A 23,745-nucleotide genomic window follows, 5' to 3' on the forward strand; every position below is an offset into this window, starting at 1 on the left:
TCATCAGAGCACCGGTCACAGACAAGCAGAGTTGACGAATCACAGTCATAACACAGCCCTAACACAGAACTGATAACGCACTAAATCGCCAACCGTTCGGACTGCGTACGCAAAATCTGAGCTTTTCATAAATAAAAATATTTTTCATAGATTGCTTTTAAGCAGCCCTGAATTGATGAAATACCCAGTGGTTAGAAAATAATATGTTAGTTTTTGTTAGGGAATGTCGTCAAGTGGCCTTTTGCAGGCCCAAGTGCGTAGGAGATATTGAGCATTTATGAAAAGTCGTGGATCTGTGAACAGTGCAGAGGGAAACTCCCAGCGTCTTCTTAGGTCTCAACAGGACTTTCGAGAAAATACACATTCAAATGTGCCTCCATAGAATTATAAAAGGTTTCATTAAGATACCCAAGCAAGCTGCCAAGAATCTGACACTGTTCAAATAAAGAATTAATCTATGTATGTCTCCAAGCTTCACAAGTAAGCTCAAGGGTCTCTCACAAAACATCTCAGGAAGATATTGCTACTTGAGCTAACAGTTCTAGGGAAAGCAGTAACAATGGTTGCTCGGAATAACAAGTGCTCGAGGAGGTTCAACTGGGTACAAAATTAAAGCTGCAAAAGTTCTTAAGCCAGCATTAAGATCTCTTTTTGTTGAGAGGAAGCCACCTGATATAAGAAGCGAGCCCCAGCGAATGTTCAATGCCCATAGCTTCACGGATTTAAGGCAGATTTCACGGCCATGGCGAGCCCGAGTTACGGGTTAAATCCTGTCAAACTCACAACCCAACTCCCGTTATCAACACAACACAAAACACAAACTCCCCACATAACTCTTTCCACCCAGGTCTCCCACTTAATCTCCCTCCATACCCCCTTCACTCTCCCACCAATCTCCCATCATACTCCTTTCACCCTCCCACCAATCTCCCGTCATACTTCCTCAATACTCTCTCCATACTCCCGTCCTATTCACACCGTCTCTGGCCTTCCGTCGCTCCCTCCATACTCCCATCATACTCCTATCATACCCCCGTATACTCACACTACAGTCAGCCTGTGCCGATTGTACGCAGCCGCTGCCGTCATTCCGAATACAGCAGGCCGTATCTCTCTCCTTCCATACTCCCCTCATACTCCCTCCAAACTCCCTCAACACCCCTTTACACTCACACTACAGTCGGCCTGCGCCGACTGGACGCAGCCGCTGTTGTCGTTCCTGATACAGCAGGCCGTGTCTCTCTCCTTTCGCCGCTCCCTGAAGATTTCCTTCTGAATTTTCTCGTCGCGCCGCATACAGGGCGCGAACTTGGCACCCAGGTGAATCAGATCCGCCTGTAAGGGTACAACGAGGGGTAAGGGGGTTCAGGGGTCACTTAGTTACTCTCTCGGCTGGTGCTGTGGCGTGCGGGTGAACTGGCCTATCGGTGGTGCTATAAGAATGAGACAATTCTATTCCGTTGTTAAACGGGAGTGTTTCAGGTGTACTAGTTGCTGGGACCATTTCTCACTTGCTGTGGGTGATAATGCATCTTTATTCGATTTGTATACTTAATTACATGCTCTCTTATTATCACAATATGCTTCGTTCATCTGGTTGAGTTGGAGAGGAGCTAACATTTCAGTAATGGGTTGTTCAGAAATAGGCATCAGTATCGCAGTGGTAGCAGCATGGGATCATGCATTCATAGTTACCACAGCTGCGCGCCCTAATGAAAGAAACTATATAAAAAGAGGTCTGACTTAGACGATGGAAGACAGCTCAGAGCATTAAGACCAACATAGCAGCCTCACAAACGTCAGATGCACGCGGAAACTCTACATATGACAGAAAGACAGGTGGATTGATGCAGTGAACATGACGGACAGTCAGCAGCTATCACATGTCGCGGCCCTTTTACTGATCCATGTCGGACTAATGGCAAAAAGAGGTACGACTGGCTAGGATGTCAGGTAGGTTTACATGTAGAATAAATAACAAGGATGAACCGCCATTACCCCTTTCCCACTGCCCGCTGGATTACATGGGATTACTAAGCAACAAAAACGGGTCAGGTTTCATGTATGTAATGCATCATCCCAATGCGCAAAGGTAACGGAAAAAGGCAATGGATGCCTCAGCAAAAAGCAGACAACACCGCGCAAAACATATCGAATCCCAGCAACAGATATTGTGATATGATGATAATGCAACTGATAGCAGATGTCTGCATGAGCATTGAGCTAGCTCAGCGTTTTTATATCCCTGGCAAAGTAGCAAAACAACCCCTTTGACAACAGCGACCTAACGGCGCATGGGCGTCATTCTACCCCACTCTGACCAAATCAGACGGCTACCATCGTCACGGAGGGCGTCCTACGCGCGTCAAGCGTCACTATACGCCCCACATGTTACCACCGTGACACTGTATCGTGACGTGACGGAGTGTGACGGGTGTGTTACTCACCGCTCTGGGTCCTAGCCAGAGGTTGGGCGGCTCCCAGTAGTCTACTTGCTGCACTGAAAGACTGATATCCATGACCTGCAGGGGAGACATACGGGTCATATTGATATTAAAAACTGCACTGACAGACTGATATCAATACCCTAAGGAGGGAGCAAGTTGGGACGTCGAGTTAGAAAGGAGGAGAACCGAGCTGGTCAGAACGTAATGGTAGCAAATATATCGGCATGTGAACGAGTTGACTGTACGAAATTTGTGAGACATTTACATAAAATAGTTTTTAGAAGAAAAAAACCGTTTCAAGCATCTTTCGGCAACCACACGCTAGCACATTTTTAGAGTTATAGCTCTAATCTCAACCTGGCGTCTCAACACGGAGCATCCTGACTTCATCATACGTCTTGCCATTGCATAATTCCATCCACTCCTTAGCGCCTCAAACTCACCACACTTCATGCAACACTCAGAAACAGTCTACAAACTCCCTTATCCACGACAACACTTCTTGATTTTACCCACTCCCTACATTACTTTCTCACCTCAACACTCCCTAGCAACCCTTCCTTTAACTTCTCACTTACTGAAAACCCTTCCTTTAACTTCTCACTCCCTGACAACTCTTCCTTAAACTTCTAACTCCCTGACAACTCTTCCTTAAACTTTTCACTCCCTGACAACTCTTCCCACTCTCCAACTCCACTCTCTAACTCCTCTAACTCCATCACCAACTAACTCACCGTGCCACTCTGCTGCTGCAGTTCGAACCCGATCGGCCCGAATCCGTAGCACGCCAGCGAAATGAGCATCACCAGAAGCTGCACGGTGGTCACCCAGTAGGTGAAGTAGGGTCGGTGGTCCTCCAGGTCGTCCATCTGGGCCACTACGTCCGACCGGGCCGTCACAGAGCGACGCACAGAGCGGCCGCTGAGGGAGGGGCAGAGGTCAGATCAGGTCACTGACCGCGCGGTCACAGAGCGACGCACAGAGCGGCCGCTGGGGGAGGGGGAAGGGGGAGTCAGAGGTCACCAAGCGGCCGCTGAGGGTCAGAGGTCACATAGGGTCAATGACCAGGCGGGCACAGAGCGACGCACAGAGCGGCCGCTAGGGGGGGGTCACAGGTCAGAGGTCAGAGGTCGTCCATCTGGGCCACTACGTCTGACCGAGCGGTCACAGAGCGACGGACAGAGCGGCCGCTGAGGGAGGGGCAGAGGTCAGATCAGGTCACTGACTGCGCGGTCACAGAGCGACGCACAGAGCGGCCGCTGAGGGGTCAGAGGTCAGATAAGGTCACTGACCGAGCGGTTACGGAGCAACGAACAGAACGGCCGCTGGGGGAGGTCGGAGGGGGTGAGAGGTCAAATAAGGGCACTCACTGACCGGACAGTTGCTGCAGAGCAGCGAATCGAACGGCCCCTGTAAGAGGTCGGGTGTCGGGTCATCGACCGGTCGCTGAGGGGAGGGGGGCAAAAGGACAGAAATCAGGGGTGAGAGGTCAGGTCACCAAACGGCAGATGAGAAAGGAAGGGAATAGGGGTCAGACCACAGGCCACAAACAACCGGCCACTGGAGGTGTCAGAGAACAGAGCAGATATCAGGCTAGATTACATGTCAAAGGCCAGCTAAAGCGGCCGCTGCAGATCTAACCAAAGATCAGGTAGCCGGCTACGTCGTCCATGACAATTTGTACTTTCCGAACCCGAGCGCAAAGCAGTTTTCCCAGAGCTCGGATACACAAAATGCCAGGCCCAATCCGAATTTAAGCCGAGCGCAGGATTGTGCCCTATCGTTGAGCATCATTTCTATAGCAAGTTGCATAACATCAGACTTACCCAAAGAGCCGTCCGGCCAGCCCCCGTCCGTACTGCCGTCGATTGCTGTTGTCGAACACCCGATCCAGCATCTGGGACCAGATTCGCTTGTTGCCGACACCGGGCCCCGCGTCGGTGACGTCGCGGTCCGCCGGCGGCCGCTGCCACTGCGCCCTGGGGGTGGAGAGAGAGGTCAGGTCAGGTCAGATCAGGGTAGGGCAGGGGTTCAGTCACCGGGGCCGCTGCCACTGCGCGCTGGGGGCAGAGAGGTCAGGTCAGGTCAGATCAGGTCAGGGTAGGTTACGGTCATGTAGGTCAGGTCAGGTCAGGTCAGGGTAGGTAACGGTCATGTAGGTCAGGTCAGGTCAGGTCAGATCAGATCGGGTCAGGGTAGGTTACGGTCGGTAACCGGACAAAAAGTCAAAAGGAATAAAGTCAAAAGACAAATAGTCAAAAGACAAAAAGTCAAATGCAAAAAGTCAAACGGGATAAAAGTCAAAAAGATAAAAGTCAAAACGGATAAAAGTCAAAAGACAAAAAGTCAAAAGCAAAAAGTCAAAATGTGCAAAAGTCAAAAACGCAAAAAGTCAAATGACAAAAAGTCAAAAATGCAAAAAGTCAAAAATGAAAAAAGTCAAAAGGATAAAAGTCAAAACGGAAAAAAGTCAAAAGACAAAAAGTCAAAAGCAAAAAGTCAAAACGTGTAAAAGTCAAAAGACAAAAAGTCAAAAATGCAAAAAGTCAAAAGGATAAAAGTCAAAACGGAAAAAAGTCAAAAGACAAAAAGTCAAAACGAGTAAAAGTCAAAAGACAAAAAAGTCAAAACGGAATAAAGTCAAAAGACAAAAAGTCAAAAGCAAAAAGTCAAAACGGGTAAAAGTCAGAAGACAAAAGGTCAAAAAATGAAAAAAGTATCAAATAGAAAAGTCGAAGTCAAAGTCTGAAATAAAAAGTCAAAAGGATAAAAGTCGAAGCATCGATCTTTTCATCTTTTGAAAAATATTATACAGCGCAACGTACCCTACCCACTGAAGTTGTAAGGAACATGTGAGTACGCGAGGGATTCTGACAGGTACCGGGGTTGCTGGGCGCAGCAGCGGGGCAGGAACGCTGGCTGCGGTGGTGGGGCCCACGCTCACATAATACGCGTTGAGCGCTTCCGGCATGCACGCTGGCGCAGCAGCAGTGGCACCCTTCCCCGCCCCGATCACCGGCCGCAGCACTGTCCACATCCTCGCCGGTCCTGCCTCACGCAGCTGGTCAGCATATTATGCCGCGTGGTCACGTCTGATGGCCGCTCGACACTGCCGGTTCACCACCGTATACTCGGCGCGCGGGCCGAGCAGTGCGCGCCGCCGCGCCAGCAGCGCTCGCGTGGCGTCCGTGGTGCGCGGAGCACCGGGCGGCGGCAGCCCCTCCCCCATGGGAGAGGGTGAAAAGCAGTGCCTCCTCTAAGCAGTTTTGACTGGGGGGCCCGATCACGGGCAATGACTAAGGTAACCCCTACCAAAAACGTCTAAGACTAAAAAATGACTAAGGTACCCCTCAGTGACCAGTTTGGAGGATGACTGCGGGGGCTGCAGCTCCCGCAGTTAACATGTTAGAGGAGGCATGGGTGTCGTTTTGTATAGGCATGGTAGGGCCCGAGCCCTACTAATAATTTTGGAAATTTAACATTATGCCTATGGCGTTGCGTGGAGAGAATCGCTTTGAATTGGCAAAAATTTACATTAGAGCCCTACCAATAATTTTCGGAAAGTGTCGCCTCTGAGAGGAGGCCCTGGTGAAAAGCCAAAACCTCAAAATAAAAAAATACCATGTGATTAACACTTAAATGACGTCAATGGACTTAAAGTAAAAAAATACAAAAGACGAGATAATTTCAAAATTTTATCATTCCATTGAAAAGTCAGCCGGAGGCTGTATCTCTTATGACATCATAACTTGTGACCTGACCTGGTCAAAATTATTATCCAGAATCGTAGTGAGCGAGGGCGCGCGTAGCGCGCCCGAGCGAACGAAGATTCCCATTGGGAGGTCGCTGCGGAAAAGTTGGCTCGGGCCTGTGAGTCTGTGTGTGTGTTTGTGTGTGTGTCTGTCTGTCGAGCATTTTGGGTCCTAGCGCCGAAACGGCTGGTCCGATCGAGACGGGGTTGGTACCATTAGACGCAACGATCCGCCAGAAAGACGATGGCGTCGGTCACGTGGCGATCCGTGCCACGTGTCACGTGTCACGTGCCGCCACGTGGGGCTCTGCAAAAAATTGTTGTCAGGGCTACAGGCCAAACGGATGATGATACAGCCGCCATACTCACAGGCCACATGCTCCTCATAGTGAACCTTCATCCTAGGGGGGTTCGGTCCCGGAGGGGTGCAAGCTGCACGTGCCAGAGGCAAAAAACGTTTTTCACGGAAAACGCTCTAAAACCGTCATCTATTGAGCTAGCACCATGGAACTTGGCACACTGATAGAACTCGAGAAGCGCTACAAGATGCTGAAAGAATGAGCGCTCTAGCATAAACGTAGCACGTGATATGACCAAAAAACTCTTTACAAATAGAAAGGTCGCGGGTTCGAATCTCACTCATTCCAAACATTTTCGCCTCCGATTCTGGTCCAAGGCAACACGGTAGTGATGCCGGCATCTAGTACTAAAATATGCGCAAGGGTTGCCCCATCAGCTTTGCAAGTTCCATCACGATCCGCCGCGTCGTTCGGAAGCTATCGCGAGAAAACGTCACGGGTCGCATCGACCCGCTGGTCATGCGAGGGTTGATACATATGTTTTACAATGATACAATGAACGACTCTTGACTTTTGACTATGTCTTTTTTATCTTATTTCCATTTGAATTTAACCGTTTTCACTTCAAGTGGCTTTAACTAAGGTTTTTTTAGTTTCGTTTTACAATAAGACAATACAAATTATTAATATTTGACTTTTTTCTTTTGACTTTCTACATATTTGATTTTTGACTTGTTTCCATTTGACTTTTATTAATTTGACCTTTTGCGGTTTTGACTTTTTGCTTTGGCTTATGGTTTTTGACTTTTAGGAATTTTGACATTGATCATTTGATCATTTGTCTTATGGTCTTTTAGATATGACTTTTTACTTTTGACTTGTTCTTATTTGACTTTTTCCATTTGATTTTTATCATTTTCACTTTTTTGCCATTTTTTTCACTTTTTGTCTTTTGACTTTTCGCGTTTTTTGACTTTTTGCCATTTGACTTTTTGCTTTTGACTTTTTGCGTTTTTGACTTTTCGCCATTTTGACTTTTTGCCATTTGACTTTTTTGCTTTTGACTTTTTTCGTTTTTGACTTTTCGCCATTTTGAATTTTTGCCATTTGACTTTTTGCTTTTGACTTTTTGCGTTTTTGACTTTTTGCCATTTTGACTTTTCGCCATTTGACTTTTTGCTTCTGACTTTTTGCGTTTTTGACTTTTCGCCATTTTGACTTTTTGCCATTTGACTTTTTGCATTTTTGACTTTTGGACGTTTTGACTTTTTGCCATTTGACTTTTTGTCTTTTGACTTTTATCCGTTTTGACTTTTATCCATTTGACTTTTTTCCATTTGACTTTTTTCCATTTTGACTCTTTGCATTTGACTTTTTGTCTTTTGACATTTTGTCTTTTCACTTTTTGTCCTGGAATCGTTACGGTCATGTAACTGTTCAGTGTCTCATGCGACTAATGCCACTGCAACTTGGGGGCAATGTCAGGTCATGTTACGGTGAGGTTATCATTCAATGTATCATGGGGCGACCGCTGCCATTGCGCCCTGGGGGAAGAGAGGTCAAGGTCACGGTCAAGGTAGCTCATGGTTCAGTGTTAGTAGGGCTACAGTTCGCCGGCGGTCGCTGCCACTGCATCCTGGTGGCACAAGACAGACTAAGGTAGGGTGAGGTCAGGCTCGGTGTAAATAGTGGATAGTCGGCCATCGTGCAGCTGCCAATCATGTGCGTGTAAAGGTCGGGCTGGTCAGTGAGCCACCACCTGTCAGTAGCCACGTATCAAGTCCGTCTCTCAATAATGAAGGAACCCTCTCATTCGCACTCTCTTCTACTAGCAGCGCTTTCGACCACGACAAAACCGCTCAACGGGTGTCAAAGAAGGCAGGAAAGGTTCTCGCGTGACCAGGATCATTTCTTGGAGCGGATAAATGTGTTCTCACCATGTGCTCCAGGGTCACAGGAGGCCGGGGGAATGGACAGTAGTGGCAAACATAATGCAAATGAGAGTCGAGAAAATGAGAGGTGGAGAACGGTGGATATTGGATATTGAACACTGGGCGGTGAACGAGTTTGATTGTTCAATGTTCATGACATATTAATATGGAACGGTAACGGTAAAGTTACTTCATTTTTATCATGACAATAACAATATTTAACTCGCTGAAATGAGTCTGTATGCAATTTGCATGCAAGACACATGAGCAGCAGTCATTTCCATGTACCCCCACAATTTCCCCCTCCCTCCGTGACTTGACCCGTCTGGCGCCGCGTTGACCTTGAGTCACATGGCAACAGTGGCCGTTCCGGCCGGCCGCGCCTCACATCCGACCAATCAGCGAGCGAGCCCGCAATAAGGACCGGTCAGTGCCCGCGGGCATGGCCGGGCGTCGGCGACGAGGCGTTACCATAGCAACCGAGAGGGACGGCCGCCGGAGACTGCTGGAGGTGCGAGCTGGACCAATCGTAGAAGTTGAAATTAGTGCGAGCGGGCGGGTAGAATACGGAAGAGGAGAGGAAAGGGGAGACATTTGTGGTAGCTGGGCAGTTTCGTAGTTTACGTAGCAATGTAGCGGGGTTGAGCAGCCTGTGGGATTTGAATACCTAATTCATTCAATCTTATTACGGGGTAATTATTTAATTTTATGTTACACTGACCAACGGACTTTATCGACGGACCCAGAAGGACATGGAAGAGAAGGAAACTTGGTTGATGTCTGTCGTGTGTCTGTCACGCGAAAACATCTGGGAAAAATACCTACTTGAAGTTTGAACCAAAGAAATATGTAGGTATTGAGTAGATAATTCATTCCTGCTGGTTAATATTGCATCTCTGCCCGCTCTCTTCCCTTCCTCTAACTACCTACCTCCACTCCATTCCCCTTTCTATGCCTATTACCTCCTCATATCACAAATCACATTTTTTGCTCTTTCCTCGCTCTTTTTATCGGTGTCTTCCGCGTACCCAACACGGTAGCGTCATACATTCGCCGTTCATACGTGCCCCTGCCTCTCCAGGGAGGTAGAGGAGGGAGGGGGGGATCACCTGCGCAATAGCGCTAGGAAGGCTGAACCACAGCGGTACAGAGCTATTGGAGCGAACTGAAGGCACCGTAATTAGAGTCGGATAATACCTTACTGGATGGTTACCGAGAATTTAACCTGCGAGGCTTGATAAGACTTCTCGGTTAAGCACGAAGTCGCAGATATACCTACCTAATAATGGATTACAATTATTTGCTGGAACTGCTGAGTGCAAAAGTTGAGATGGAAAATTCCCCGTCCCAGAGATGGAATGAGCATTGAGCAATCGTTTGAAACAGGTCTAAAGCCTTAATAAATTGGTCAATCAAGCTGATTTAAGATATAAAGAGACAAACAGGTCAAAGGCCCAAATCTTTGGCCCCTAGGTAAATATTATCTTCACCACCCACAAAAACGACCTCTGCCCGTGCCCTGTGCCCGAAAATGGACCAAAGTTATTTCGCAAACATAATACGGACCAACCCGCAAGAGACTGCTGAGGCTTCTCACAAGAGGCTTCATTATAACCGTGCCATACGTTAGTGCAGCCTACACAAAGCCTGGTCAAAACAGGCGCAGACAGCTAAGACCAGAGCTTATCCCTGAGATCCGTAACACCGAACACGCTTTTCAGCACAATTCAGCTAAAAAGACACAAACTAATCCCACTTGAGGAAATACACGCTACCTCGCAATGCAGCGAACGTCCGCAAACGACTTATCAGAGCGACAACGCAAACCTTCTAATGGAAGGTCACCTCTACCCAACAAAATTGAAGTTGGAAACTCAATTTACACCAGCATTCCAGAAGGCCAGACGGATACAATAACCTAATTAGCCAGTCCATTTGCGGGAAAAACTACAGGTTAGTCAGCCGACTCGAAATAAACTAAAACACTGCCGCTTCAAACGTAAAAATAAACAACCAAAAAGACATCACCAAAAGATGTCACGAATCTCCTTGCCATTTCATCTGCCGAAGCCCGATCAGCCGAATTCGAATCCAACGGCCAGTCCACGTGTCTCACCAGCTCGAGCGCGCGAATTCCAGAAGCGCGCGAATTCCAGAAGGTCGCGCCATCAGTGGGAGTGATCGTTGCCAGTTGGCGCCGGCGCGTTTCCCAATATTGCCCTCCGGCGCGCGCGTGGGGACGTTAGGGAGCAGCAGAGGTGCCCGGAACGGGAGGACGTGCTACATATTTTATGGACCGGGAGGAAGGGGAGAGAGAGAGAGAGAGAGAGAGAGAGAGAGAGAGAGAGAGAGAGAGAGAGAGAGAGAGAGAGAGAGAGAGAGAGAGAGAGAGAGAGGGAGAGAGAGAGAGAGAGAGAGAGAGAGAGAGAGAGAGAGAGAGAGAGAGAGAGAGAGAGAGGGAGAGGCAGAGCCAGAGGCAATGAGAGAGGGAGAGGGAGAGAGAGAGGGAGAAGAGAGATAAAAAAAGGACAGAAGGCAAGTAGAATGTGGAAGAGTGAATCATTGGGTGAGTGAATTATAACACATAATTTTGTCCCACCACTCGGTTCGTGACCGTACAGTTACGCAGTGTTGGAGAAACTCACCCGTCTCGACTGGTCTGCAGAGGGTCCTGGACGTCCCCCGCACCGTCCGCCGATGGAACGTTGTCGAAAAACACCTGTGAAATAGACGGAAAAGGTAAATAGTGGCATAATCCACAAGCAAAACAACTTACGAAAAACATAAACTTCCAGTACGTGCGGACACGATTTTTTTTTTCGTTAAAAACATGGAAGCCTGACACATCACGTACGCTGGAACATCCTTTTGCAGGACGCAATTTCGTTCTCTCTCATGGACCAGACTTCTACTAATCCGGTGTGGTCCATAGACCACGCCGTCCGGGCTACCCCGGGAGCGGCCCTGTATTGGGCGGCGGAGGGCACTGCGTCACCACCGGCGTGGGATCGATGTCACCTGGTGAGGGAGGGATAGAGGACGGGAGAGAGAACAGGAAAGGAGGGAGAGGAAGAATGAGAGAAATGGAGGGAAGGAAGAGGAACGGATGAGAAATCGAATGTGAGAGAGAAGGGAAAACAGAGCGAAAGAGGACACAGGAGCGAGCTAAAAAAGAAAAGAAAAAAGTTCAAAACCGATGGATCTTTATGTGTCCATTAAATTTGTAAGAGCAAACTGTTATCTTGATCAAGCCTTAGGTGTTCAACACCTGTTTCAGTGTTATTAAAACAGTCCCTGGATTCCTGATTGCTCTATTCCCCGCTCTGAACTACTCCGAACGCACCCTGCATTCTCTCTCAAACTTCATAAGTTCCACCACCAATTGAGCGTGGCAAGATCCGCAGCCTCTTCACTAAACACCAACGAGATTCCCCAGCAAGATCCCTGACAACAACACCAATCGTGAAACAGTCGACCGAACGCATCCGGAAAGATTTAATAACCAGATCACTGGAGTCGCACACAATGCCGACAAGTCATTTCGCATCGAATGTTGCCATGGCGACACAAGTGCTCGCTAGGGACGCCGGAGCGACTCAAAGGAGAGATCAGAGTGCCTGTGATTGAGTTTGGGCTCTGATAAGTGCCGGAGATGTTATCAACAGGCCGATGCTTCAGAATGTTCGTAGCATGTTCGCGCAAATGCAACGCAACTGCGCACAAATTGAAGTAAGTGGCATTGCAGCCATTCAGGCAGGCACACTTGCAGACAAATATGTGACCAAGTTTGAGAAATCTAAACGTGAAACCCCTTACAGGGATATCCCGCCCTTCGCCGCAGTCAGCCTCCCATACCTCGGGGAGCATCGAAAGATCAGCCAGACTATTCTCTCGAGAGTCTAGTCCACCAAACCCACCCCACGCAAACACCGGCAAACTATCATCTACCGCAGGCAGCAAACAACGCCGGAGAAAAGCCAGCAGAACAAAGGGAAGTCGGAACAGAAAGGAATGGAGGGGATCGGTTGGCTAAGAGCGGAAATGAAACTTATGAGAGAACAACAAACATTGAACAGGAGCGCCAGAAAAGAAACGATACGTTAAGAGGAGCAGCCGCATTGAGAAAAAATGAACAACCGTCCACCATATCAACTAACCCCCCCCCCCCAAAAAAAAAAACAACAACTGATAAATGATAACACAACGCTACACATATCGGCACATAATCTAGGGGAAATTACATTAGCTGACTGTCAACAATGAGTGGCAATCGTCGCGTGGCTGGAGTGTTGATGACGATAGAGTGGACGACGGTTGGCTCTGAGCCCACAGCTCTGACGTAGAGGATTGGGCAGCACCATAGCGGGAAAATAAACAAGGCGGGTGTCCCACCAGATTATTAGCCTGGACGACCCCAATGGTATGTAAGATGGAAGTTAAAACATAAAGTCCCTTCTCTTCACAAAACTATATGGTTTCCAGTCACACATTGTGTGGGAAGGCGTTGAAAATAGCTCGTAGAACAGCCGACGGGGATGGAAAAAATGGTGTAAAATCATTCACAAAGGTCACATGCATGCACCTGCCTTGGCCAGGGACATTACGACAGCATTCCCAGGATTATTCCACTAATTGTAAAAAAAAACTAAACACACCGCACCGAATATACTGAAATAGATTGTATAAGAACACAAGTAGCAAGGAATAACGCAAGCCATACTACTATCTAGATAATTAAATTGCGTCGTTTCGCCAGCGGCTACCTCACTGTAAAAAAAGTTTAGCATTTGGGGTACTAACGGCTGCTATTCGTAGCACCTTTTAGCGTCAAAAGAACCCTACGACGTATTTACAAAGAAGCATGGTGCTAATACTGTGCTAATGATAGCTAACTTTCCCATCAAATATTATAAGTTTAGATCACCTATTCTTCTACTGAGCTTAACGTCTACTTCTGTTAGTACCCAGTCCATCAGTGAGTGCTCTTTCAAGCTGGATTTCTAATTAGAACCATTTTAAGTGTTTTAGAAGTTGGTAATGCTGAATATGGTGCTTACGTTAGTATCACAATAGAACCGGACATGCTTACAGAGGAAACAAATTTGAAATTGGCGCCAACGAAAGTAGCTAAGCCCTGCTTTACAAATCTCTGGGAGTCTTATCACCAGCCCTTTAGCACGTTTTGACGGCGCAGAGCGATATGCGCATGCGCGTGCCAGCTGTTTCCGGCCACGTGTTGCGCCATTTTAGTGGAGTCCGTTGGTCGTGGTGGGAGTGTGTGCACGTGCTCCGGTATATGAAGTGAAATGAAGTGAAGTGAAGTGCTCCGGGCACATGCCACCGAGTGATAGCTCTGGAATGATAGCTTAAATCAGCTATTATCGGTGGGATCCGTCGTGCGTGGCATGGGAGTGCGTGCCCCTGCTCCGGGAGGCAGTGAGGTGGAGGGAAGTGCAGTGCAGCAGTGCAGTGAAGTGAAGTGAAGTGCTCCGGGGCCGGGTGGTACATGAGCATTTGCCACCGACACATGCCACCGACACCGACGTTGATCGATTTTGGTGAGTCTGACATGCGTTGTATCTTTTGACATTATCTTATATTGTTTAAGTGCTTCATATTCCGACTTTGGCAAATCGCGCTTCTTGGTCTGAAGGAAAGTTGTGTTGTTTGCGAAAATAGCTCCCAACAGAAAAAAATCTTGGAACTGATCCAGTTTTTTTTTTTGCTCCAGGCATGAGGCCTGGTCAATTCTTCCGTCGACTACCACTTACAATGGAGGACAACTACGACAACAACACGGGGTCTCCGGTTCCGTCTATCACTAAACGCCGTCTGGTCGTGGATGAGGTCGAACTTATGGCCATGAACGGAACGTCGGTTCAACGACCCCCCCCCCCCAGTCGATCTCGCGTTAATCGTCGGTCACTGCGAGTGTGCAGGTATATGAGCGACTTTTCGTTATTTCCCGTGCGTTTGTTTGTGTATATACTTACATTTGTTTTTCATGCAGATGATATGAAGTGTTAATAAATGTTCCATTATTATTTTTTAATTTTATAATGTGTTGGATGCTTCAAAGATGCACTTACACGGGAATATTGCAGAATGCAAAACACAATCATTGAGACTTGTAGTTATCACTTATCTAGGATATAACCTTTTTTGCACGTCTTTTCGGCCTTACACAATTTCCTTTTTGGTAATTGATTAGTCCTTTTTGCAGTAACTAGTGAAAGTATGTGCTGCTAAAGAAAGCAGTTTTTGCGAACTTTTCATGCAGCAGCTTTAACTAGTATAGATATTCTACTTTCAGCCCCAATGCTTTCGTTAGCATTATTCTACTTGTCGTGGGGTAACAATAGCGCTAAAACGGTTCATATGTGAGTACGGAAGGTACTAACTGCATGCTATTCTTAGCACCTTTTAAAGTTTAGCACCGCTAGGGTACTGAAAATTGGTCTAGCAGGTGTAGGGTACTACATTTAGTACACGGGTGCTAAACAAATATAGGTACTTATATTAGCACCTTGATACTAAACTAGATCTCAGTTAAGTACGAATAAAATGCTTAGCTTAGCACCGCTAGGGTACTGAAAATTAGTCAGTTGAAAAGTACCTCTATGGTGCTAAACTTTTTTTACAGTGTGCTTCCAGCCACCCAGCCGGTCAGTCTCCCCCAGACCCCGGCAGCAATAGCGCATCAGTAATAACTCGCCCTTTACGAGGCGCCATTTCCCTATTTACGAGCTGGAATCCCATCAGCACAATAGAAAACCTCCACGCATCGGTGATCTGGTAATGGGCCCAGACAGCCCAGTGGCGCACATTTCGAAATTTCGGCCAATCGAGAGAGTACCAGTCAGCCTGGGTCCAGGCATTTATCCAGATCATTGGGTCTGTAGACGACAAAAGTTTTCTTTTTTACTTAGTTGTTGTGTACAAACCTGTCTTCCAAATGAAAATACGCGGTGTATTTCGTTTGACAAAAATGAAAAATCAATGAGCTCTGCCAGGTCTGCGGTAGTCAACCGCGGACAGTATAACCAGTCGGTAAACACTAAACTGAAGATGCTTCAGTGCGTTCAGTACTTTGTTTGTCATGTACTACCCAAGTCAGCGTACCCAGCCAACTAGCCAGTCAGCCAGTCCAGCAACTCTGCCCATCCCTAGAGGGTGCGTGACGCAAGACGAGCCAGCCAATCTCACAGATGACACCGGAAGACGTGCACTTCCGGTACGGCACGCGGTGCATTCTCACGACCAGAGGCGACCCCAGAGAGCGCCTCCGGGAGGGTTACTGGTCATGGGGGGAGGTGAGGCATGCGCTTATACGAGTAACTGCCATTATCGAAAAAGATAAGCAAAGATCGAAAGGCATCGCAACCGCCATAAAGCTATTGGAAGTAGAATGCCTGTCGACTTTCACATCCCCAAAAAAGTCCCTTGTGTGGCTGCAGCCTGCACTTGTTACGACAATGGCTAAGATACTTACATGGCACAGCCAATTTCCTTCAGGGCATGGAGATGTGGGGAAAAACTACGTAGTTCACTAGGAAACCTAATTGAACACGCATTTTTACAAAAAGAGAGGTACATCAACAGGAGGACGTTGAGCATATAATTGCGACTACAGCATGCATTAGAAATAGTCAATTGCATGTTCTGTTCAACAAGGTGAATTGTAAATTGGCACGAAATGATATGCGTCACCCAAAAAGTATTCAGAGTTCGGGAAATATGATGCACACATTGCAAATTTCGCAGGCAAGTAGGTAGCATTTACATTCTGTTCAGCATAACTTAGCATATACGAGTACAATGAGTACTACATAAGCATGCGGTTTATCAAGAAACATAAGGAAGGCTTACTCCACTGCGTTACCTAGGAACCCCTCATGGCCTTACGTAATGGCTAATGCATCACAAGAAAGAAATGCCGGCGAATTTATGTCTAACATGACAATTGACAATGATAGCTAAGACTGAATATGAAAATCATGGGGCATCCGTCTACAAATCGAATAGCAACAGTGTGGAGCTTCCAAGCCAGTGACAGTTTTTTCTTTTCCTTTTTGGCAGTGTGAAAGTGACAAGATCCTGAAGAGTGAAGACCGTGTAATAGTTACTGAGAAAGTAAACGCGCATTATCAACGGGCAATTGTAGCCGATAATTGATACAAAATCCGTTTATATAGTGCATTTACTTGATTATATACGTACAGAAAAAGACGGTTTTCTGAAGGTCGTGAGACTGACAGTTTTCTGAAGAACGGATGGGTATGACAGTAATTGTGACTGTTGACAGTAAGTGACAGTAATTGTGGCTGTTGTCTGACAGACGAGTGATAATGATAGAGCAAAGACGTGACAGAAGAGCGCTGCTGGATGCGTGACGGATCGAATCAAAGGGGATAATTGTGAGAACCAGAACAGCACAGACAAGTAGATGATTCTATTGAAAGGTCAACTCAGGGGCAACGATACGAATATCACTTAAGGCTAAACAAACAAAGCGTGCGCCATTTTATCGACCATGTACTATATAAAGGTAAACACAAAACCTTGTTTAAATAAGCAATATCGTTTAACATCAACATATCCAGCCAGGGCTCAAGTGATAAAATAGTTCGATATTAGATCGTTCAAGTCGGCATAATATAGCGACATGTTTGAACGGTCATCCGCATATCATTAGTAAATACCTTGCTCTCCTGATAGTGTTATAACTTAAGACAATAAAAGAGCTCTTCCTGGGAAAATGCCGAACATCAGCGCGAAATTACATACGTGCCTACCTCCATCATCCGTCATATTCTCATTGTGGCGTTCCAGCTCCGCTGTGCTGCCACCATTACCGAGCGAGCGCCAGCTCTGCTCATCGACCTCCGCCCCCCCCCCTCTACCCCCCCCCCCTCCACTGGGGCAGCGGTCAGGCACAGACGCGAGCTATTGGCTCGGGCCGGCCGGCAGGCGTACCGCCCATTCCCTCCCCCTGCCGCCTACAGCGTGTTCGAGGCGATTGGAAGCAGCAGCAGCGATTCACCGCCATTGATACAGGAAGCTTAGAAGAGACTGGCCGTGAATACTGTGGGAGAGAGTGGCCGTAACGCGTATATAATGGAAACTATGGGACTTCTTTTCTTGATTTTGCTCTTGCACCTTTCATTAACTTGCTCACTACTTAATGCAGGAAAAAGCCGTTACTTTCAATCATTTAAATAGTAAGTTAAATGGTATCAAATTAGCTCGTCAGCAAGCCGCAGACAGTTGTAACTTGTTCAATGACGTTCAAATTCACTTATGCAGAGGATTTTACATTATACATTTTTATGATCTTTAAATACCATGAAAACAAGCTAAATATGAATGAAGTATCAACCATCTATTTGATAAAACTAAGGCCAATGCTCCCTGACTTCCAAGTTCCAGGAGCCAGTAACTTCCCAACAGCGCCGCGGCCCAGTAGTCTGTGCTGGGCTGGAGCCCAGCGTCCAGCGTCGAGCGCCGAGTCAGCCTGAATGGGTAGACTGTGCCGCCGGACCGGAGTGTGCAGCGGCACAGTATACCACCGCAGTCAGTGCCGAGCGTCGACCGCGGGACAGGCGGACGGTGTATGACAAACGACTTACTCTGAAACCGCATCACCGCGTCGACGTGGTGCCACATGTCTTTGAATTGAAAGACATCGAGATCGAACTCATCCAAATATCGCTCACATACTATCTAAGGACGAAAAATAGCTTTCAAGGCTGAGTCAGTATCAATATCGCCAAGAAAAATGTTCAAAAGTTGATTCAGGAAATATGCATCACTTCTTAATTTCGTCATTGAATTAGTTGCTCTATTAGACCATGACCAAACACAAAGTAATTTATACCCTGACATTTCTCCTATGATTTAATTACTGTATTGCCACTATCAGACACCACAGCGCATTCCCTAGCACCTGATTAGTAGGTGAACGCCATACCATCTTCATTATCATGATCATTAGGGTTAGTTTCTTATGGGAAAAGGAACAATCAACAGCAGTTGGGAAAAGCCAGTGTGAGTATCCGATATCGCACGACGCGAGAATGTCCTCAGGAAACTTGTGCCATACCATATTTATACAATACAATAAATAAGCTGAAAATGATCCTTAAAAATAGTAGGCATGTGGATTATGGATGCAACAGAACGCGCAATCAATGATGTCTATACAGTTACCTTTTGCGCAGAACGCATCCAATGTTTAGCAGCCACAAGCATGCAAAAGGTAGATAACTAAGTTGCAATAATTCGTCATTAGCACGTGACCGAAAGGGGTTGATAATCATGAGGATAATAGCCCAAATGTGAATAGGTAGTAAGCCATAATTATTTCAGCTAGCGTTGGTAGATAAAATTACAGCCGTTAACTTACAGGCTATCGTTATGAACCATCAACGACAAAACCATCAACAACAATCCTAATGAAAAGCCTCATTCAGCTCTCAGACGAGACAAATAAACAATCCAAGCAATCAGTCGTCTGCAGGGCACCGCCCGGACAGCTGCGAGACGCTGTAATCTCGTCAGTCCGAGAACGACACCCACTCCCGCCCACGCCGCCGCGGCCGGCCGGCTCCTCCAGTGACGTCACACAAATACCCCAGTGACGTAATCGGCTGTCTGTCCGCCATTGGCCGGCCGGGCCTCAGCTGTTGCCGTACATAGAGATTATGGGGGCGTTAAGGACGCCGGTACTGCGGTCAGTGGGGTGGAAAATTAGCTACCAAAAGCAAAGCAAAATGAAGCACAGACAATGCTGCTGGCCAATCGCATAAGATGTCAGATGGCGTCAAACTTTCCTCCGACTTTTCAGAAAATTTTGCATTTTTTGGAGCTCCCTGGATGGAAAAGGCTGCGACAGCATTTATCGTAATTAATGTAGGTATATTTTTAATAAGCACTATTTATAATATCAATTCTCTCCAGAGTGGCGGACAGCTGCTCAAATCTCTATAGAAATGTGGTGCTCACTGGTAAGGCTATGACGTAAATGTAAGGCTATGAGGTAACAAAAAATGGATATGAACAGAAATGGACACTGTGATTTAGTCCTGTCCACCCAATCCACCTATTGAATAGCTGTGCAGGCATTCAGGCCGAAAATAGACCTCTCATTTAGCGTGTTGTCGGGCGAAACCTCAATTCGCGTTCATCATTACACCACACAGGATCTGACAAGGCCTTTTTATACAGAGGGACGCGGCAATGCCCTCCAATGACCGATCGGTTGTTCGCGCATGCGCAGAGAGCTGATGACGTCATGCCGCGTGACGCAGTGTTCAGAAAGCCACAAAAAAGGACATGAATGAAGAGCCCGACTGAAAAACGAAAAGGCATGCTCGGCTCGATCGATGGCAAAGACACAAAAAAAAGAACAGCATTGACACTGATGAACAAAGCGAAACCAAAACACCGCCCACAACCACTAGGAAACAAGTAACCATGCTAGTGTGAAGAAGACAAAATAAAAATAGAGAGGACTTCAGGCTAATTATGTCAAAAAGGCGCTAGATATATTCTGGCTAGAGTTATATGTTGAAGTTGGCAGCTAGGGAGGGGAAAATAGCAATGAGTAACTAGACAGATTCGCAACATATTTCTGAAGTCGATATATTTCCTCAAATCCCCTATAAACGACTATCTATAGCCCGAGGCGATTCTTCGTCCAAAGCCTTAACGCAAAGTAGGACAAACGCCGCTAGCACCAGGCAGCGCGGTTCTATTTGGATTGACCTCAGGACGGCACCTGGTCGAAGGTCAAGGATCGACAGAAAAGACCCAATAATGTCGTAGCAACAGTCAGGCGGCATTCCGGCTTTACTGAAGACAGGCGCTGGACTAATGACCACGCCGATACCTATCAATGTCACAGAGATACATACATGATTAAATATTGATCCTAAGGAGCCTAAACGGCTTTATGGTGCTTGGACAGGAACTATGGTGTTATCAGACCATGAGCGAGTTCAGCATGACCAAATGAATTGTGACCTATACACCCGACAATACTGACAAGAGTTGGCATGTTCATTGTTCAAGTAACAAAACTATTAGGAAGACGAATACCTTGATTGCCATAATAAAATCATCGAAGTAGGTGGCCTATACCGTAAAATGGTTAGCGTGCTATTTCACCAAGATATTTTCAATTGATTATCATTATTATCAAGCGACGCCGCACAGTGTGCAGTGCATGCATAATTAGCGATAAAACTTAATTAGGCGTTAAGCGCGCCTAGCCAAGGCAGCTGCGCCGACTATTTGGGCCAACAGCTGCGTTCAACGATAATCCAAAGAGCCAAAGAGCCATAGACGAAACGGTATGCCATGAGAAAATGTGCCGGACCATAGCTTTACCCAAACATAAGGAGAGGTTTAGGTAGTTTACGTGCATCCATTGTTATTGGAAACGAGATAACACCTCATTTTTGAGTGCTGCTTTTGTCCCATTCTCAGTCTCATTTCTTATTTTGTTAACATTTTTGTAAAACTTTACCAAGCGACTAAAACTCGTACCGTTCACTGCAGGCACGGCCTATGAAAGCCCCTGCAGGATCGCTCAGTTACCAGCACTTGTTAAATCGCAGGACTACTTCGCCAGTGCGTCGGCGGCGAACAGTTGTGACTGGGAAATCATCGCGTCTCTCTCTCTCTCTCTCTCTCTCTCTCTCTCTCTCTCTCTCTCTCTCTCTCTCTCTCTCTCTCTCCTCTCTCTCTCTCTCTCTCTCTCTCTCTCTTCCCCTCCCTGCCTACCGCACGCACGCACCACCACACGCCTGTTCGGGACCATTGCTGTCGCTGCCCATCCAGAACGGGCCCATATCGGCCGTTTCCGTCCCCCGAACAGCGTCACAAGCACGCAATGTCGACGAAATCCAGCCCGAAATCGCCGGAGGCCATAACAACAACGCGCAGTGCTGACTAGGCCGTCCCGCCTCAGAAAACAAACTCACAGGTAGAGGGTGAGGCTAAGTAAAACAAGATCAAATAAGAAGGCCGCAAGAGAAAGAAGACGCATTTTCAATGACATAATACGAAGAAAATATATCTATGTTTGCTAAGTGTTGTTGTGTTGTGAAATGTGCTTAGGGTGGCATTTCAATAAGGATTCAAATAAGGATTTGAATCAGGATTCAAAGAAAGGAAAGGCCGTGAGAATTGACTTCACTCACTGGATAGCTTGCTTGCTACAAAAGATCAGTATCTGCTGATTAGATCAGAATAAGTTTTTCTGTGTCTGGCTGATCAGAGTCTGGCCTCTGATTGTCCGACTACATGGATATGAATGCGTCTCCCAAAAATAGTAACTGGTCGCAGCCTGGCCGCTGGCGTGTGAACAGCGAATCATTGTGTGGGACAAACCACCACCGAACGCTCTGTCCAACAATTTAAAAAGACTTTACTCTGTGATTTAGACGTGCTATCGTTCTATTTTGTCTTCATCAAAGATGTCAAACAGATACTCAAGCACGAATTTATGAGCGAGATGTTGATCTCAAAAAGATCAATCACAGAGACTCAATCAATGAAAAGTTCGGCACAGCTGCAGCGACAAAACGGTCGGAGTAGAATGTCCTTTTGGAGCTAAATAACTATTCAAATAAGCTAGTACTTCTGTCTGCGAGGCTGATGCATAGATTCGTCGGGTAGCACCGGCTCCTATCCAACAACGTAACTTCGTTTGAAGTGGAATAACAATATTCTAACAGCAAAATGGAGCATTTGAGCAAAACTGGCGGGCCAACAAACCTATTCCTTATTCACTGAACGCACCGTTGAAATAAATCTGACGAGAAATAAAATCATTTATTAAAAAGTCCAGTCATGGCGCCGCTGACTTCTCAAGACCAGCTAACATAAATTATAAATACTGCTACAGAAGATCAAGTACGTGAGGCAGTCGTGGCTGCTGAACAGATGGGGATGTAGCCAGTTCTGTGCAAATCATGAACGGAAGCGGGGACATCCCTTCCAGCAGATCCGCTGTTATTCGTATCCATCTCACACAGGTCAAAGGTGAGAGGTCAGAGCGGTCGATGTCAACTGCGCAGTAGCGTTATTGCTTCTCCTGAATGGCACTGACGCAGTCACAGGGGAAGCGGAGACCGAACGAGGCTAGATCGCATAGCCACGGACATATACCGTGCTAATCTAACTCCCGCCTCGCTGGAACTCGAAATGATCACCTTTTTCTCAATGGCCCGATGAATAATTTGCTACTCCTCTAAGAGGAAGACACGAACACTCGGAGTTTCTGAATGGATCTTTCCTTCGATCGATGGTGCTATTCTTGAGTAGACATAGCGATAAGATCAAGGATTTCTAACAATGGCAATTGAAGGAAGAGCGGACATCCGCCTCGATCCTGTAATTAAAGCTAGGCGTACCCTCCAAGATACATCAGGTTCCCGGATACAAACCTGCGATAAAATTCCTACAGAAGCAATCATTACAATCCTAGACACATTCCAAGACATTCCTAGAGGCGGAGTTTTTCGATTCACCATCCTGCCAGGTTAAGGGTTGACACTTGACAGCGTGTTATTTCGGTCATTGTAAAGTAGCCAAAGGTTTGATTCATTAACCCTATTCCTGGCGGGCTCCGCCGGGACAAGAAACTGGCGGGGGGGGGGGGGCCGATTCGGCCCCCCCCCCCTGAGATCTCGAGAACGAAGCAAGATAGCGACAAGCGGTAAACGGCATCGGATACGCACGGCCAAGATCTACAATTTTTACTAAGGTCATTTTCAGGTCAGGTCAAAGATGACGTCACAGGGGTCGAAAAAGTCAAAATGGCGGCACTAGATATGGAGAGAGTTTTTCTCGAATAACTTTCGAATTAGTCAAGATAGGAACAAACTAAGGGCATCATCGTGATCCTCTCGTCAATCCGCATCGAATGATATATATGTTGACCTCGAAAGGTCAAGGTCAAAGGTTGACCTCAGGTCACGTGACCTCGAGGTCATCATGTATATCATTCGATGCGTCTTGACGAGCTGAACACAATGAGACCATCCACGCGTCTGTATCTTGTTCCTGTACGGAGTTATTGGCCAAAAACCTTTGGTGACCTTTGATGACGTCACATGACCTCACAGCTGCCCAACAGCAAAACAGACCTCAAGGTAGTGAAGGTTGATCGTATATGAAGTCATGTATGGTATATGGGGCCATTCCGACCCGTTTTAGTGGTAAAAACAGGGAGTTGATTTTTCCCCCATTGACTTATAATGGGGAGGTCGCGAAATTGACCTGACCTTAGGTCACCGATATCAAAATTC

The 23,745-nt window shown here is 46.8% G+C and overlaps 1 protein-coding gene across 10 annotated transcripts in view; it reads right to left on the reverse strand.

The window, feature by feature from the left end:
* LOC122372435 (inactive rhomboid protein 2-like) overlaps positions 1–23,745 on the reverse strand; it is an 80,731-nt gene that overhangs the window by 16,273 nt on the left and 40,713 nt on the right. For all 10 annotated transcript variants that reach the window (XM_043349594.1, XM_043349599.1, XM_043349597.1 and 7 more), the window contains 5 exons: positions 11,074–11,147; positions 4,274–4,426; positions 3,182–3,368; positions 2,448–2,522; positions 1,174–1,335 (listed from right to left, as the gene is read on the reverse strand). In XM_043349594.1, coding sequence (XP_043205529.1) covers positions 1,174–1,335; positions 2,448–2,522; positions 3,182–3,368; positions 4,274–4,426; positions 11,074–11,147 — 651 coding nt within the window. The remainder of the gene's footprint in view (positions 1–1,173; positions 1,336–2,447; positions 2,523–3,181; positions 3,369–4,273; positions 4,427–11,073; positions 11,148–23,745) is intronic.

Source organism: Amphibalanus amphitrite, unplaced genomic scaffold (assembly GCF_019059575.1).
Source record: "Amphibalanus amphitrite isolate SeventyFive unplaced genomic scaffold, NRLGWU_Aamphi_draft 001360F_arrow, whole genome shotgun sequence".
NCBI lineage: Eukaryota > Metazoa > Arthropoda > Thecostraca > Balanomorpha > Balanidae > Amphibalanus > Amphibalanus amphitrite.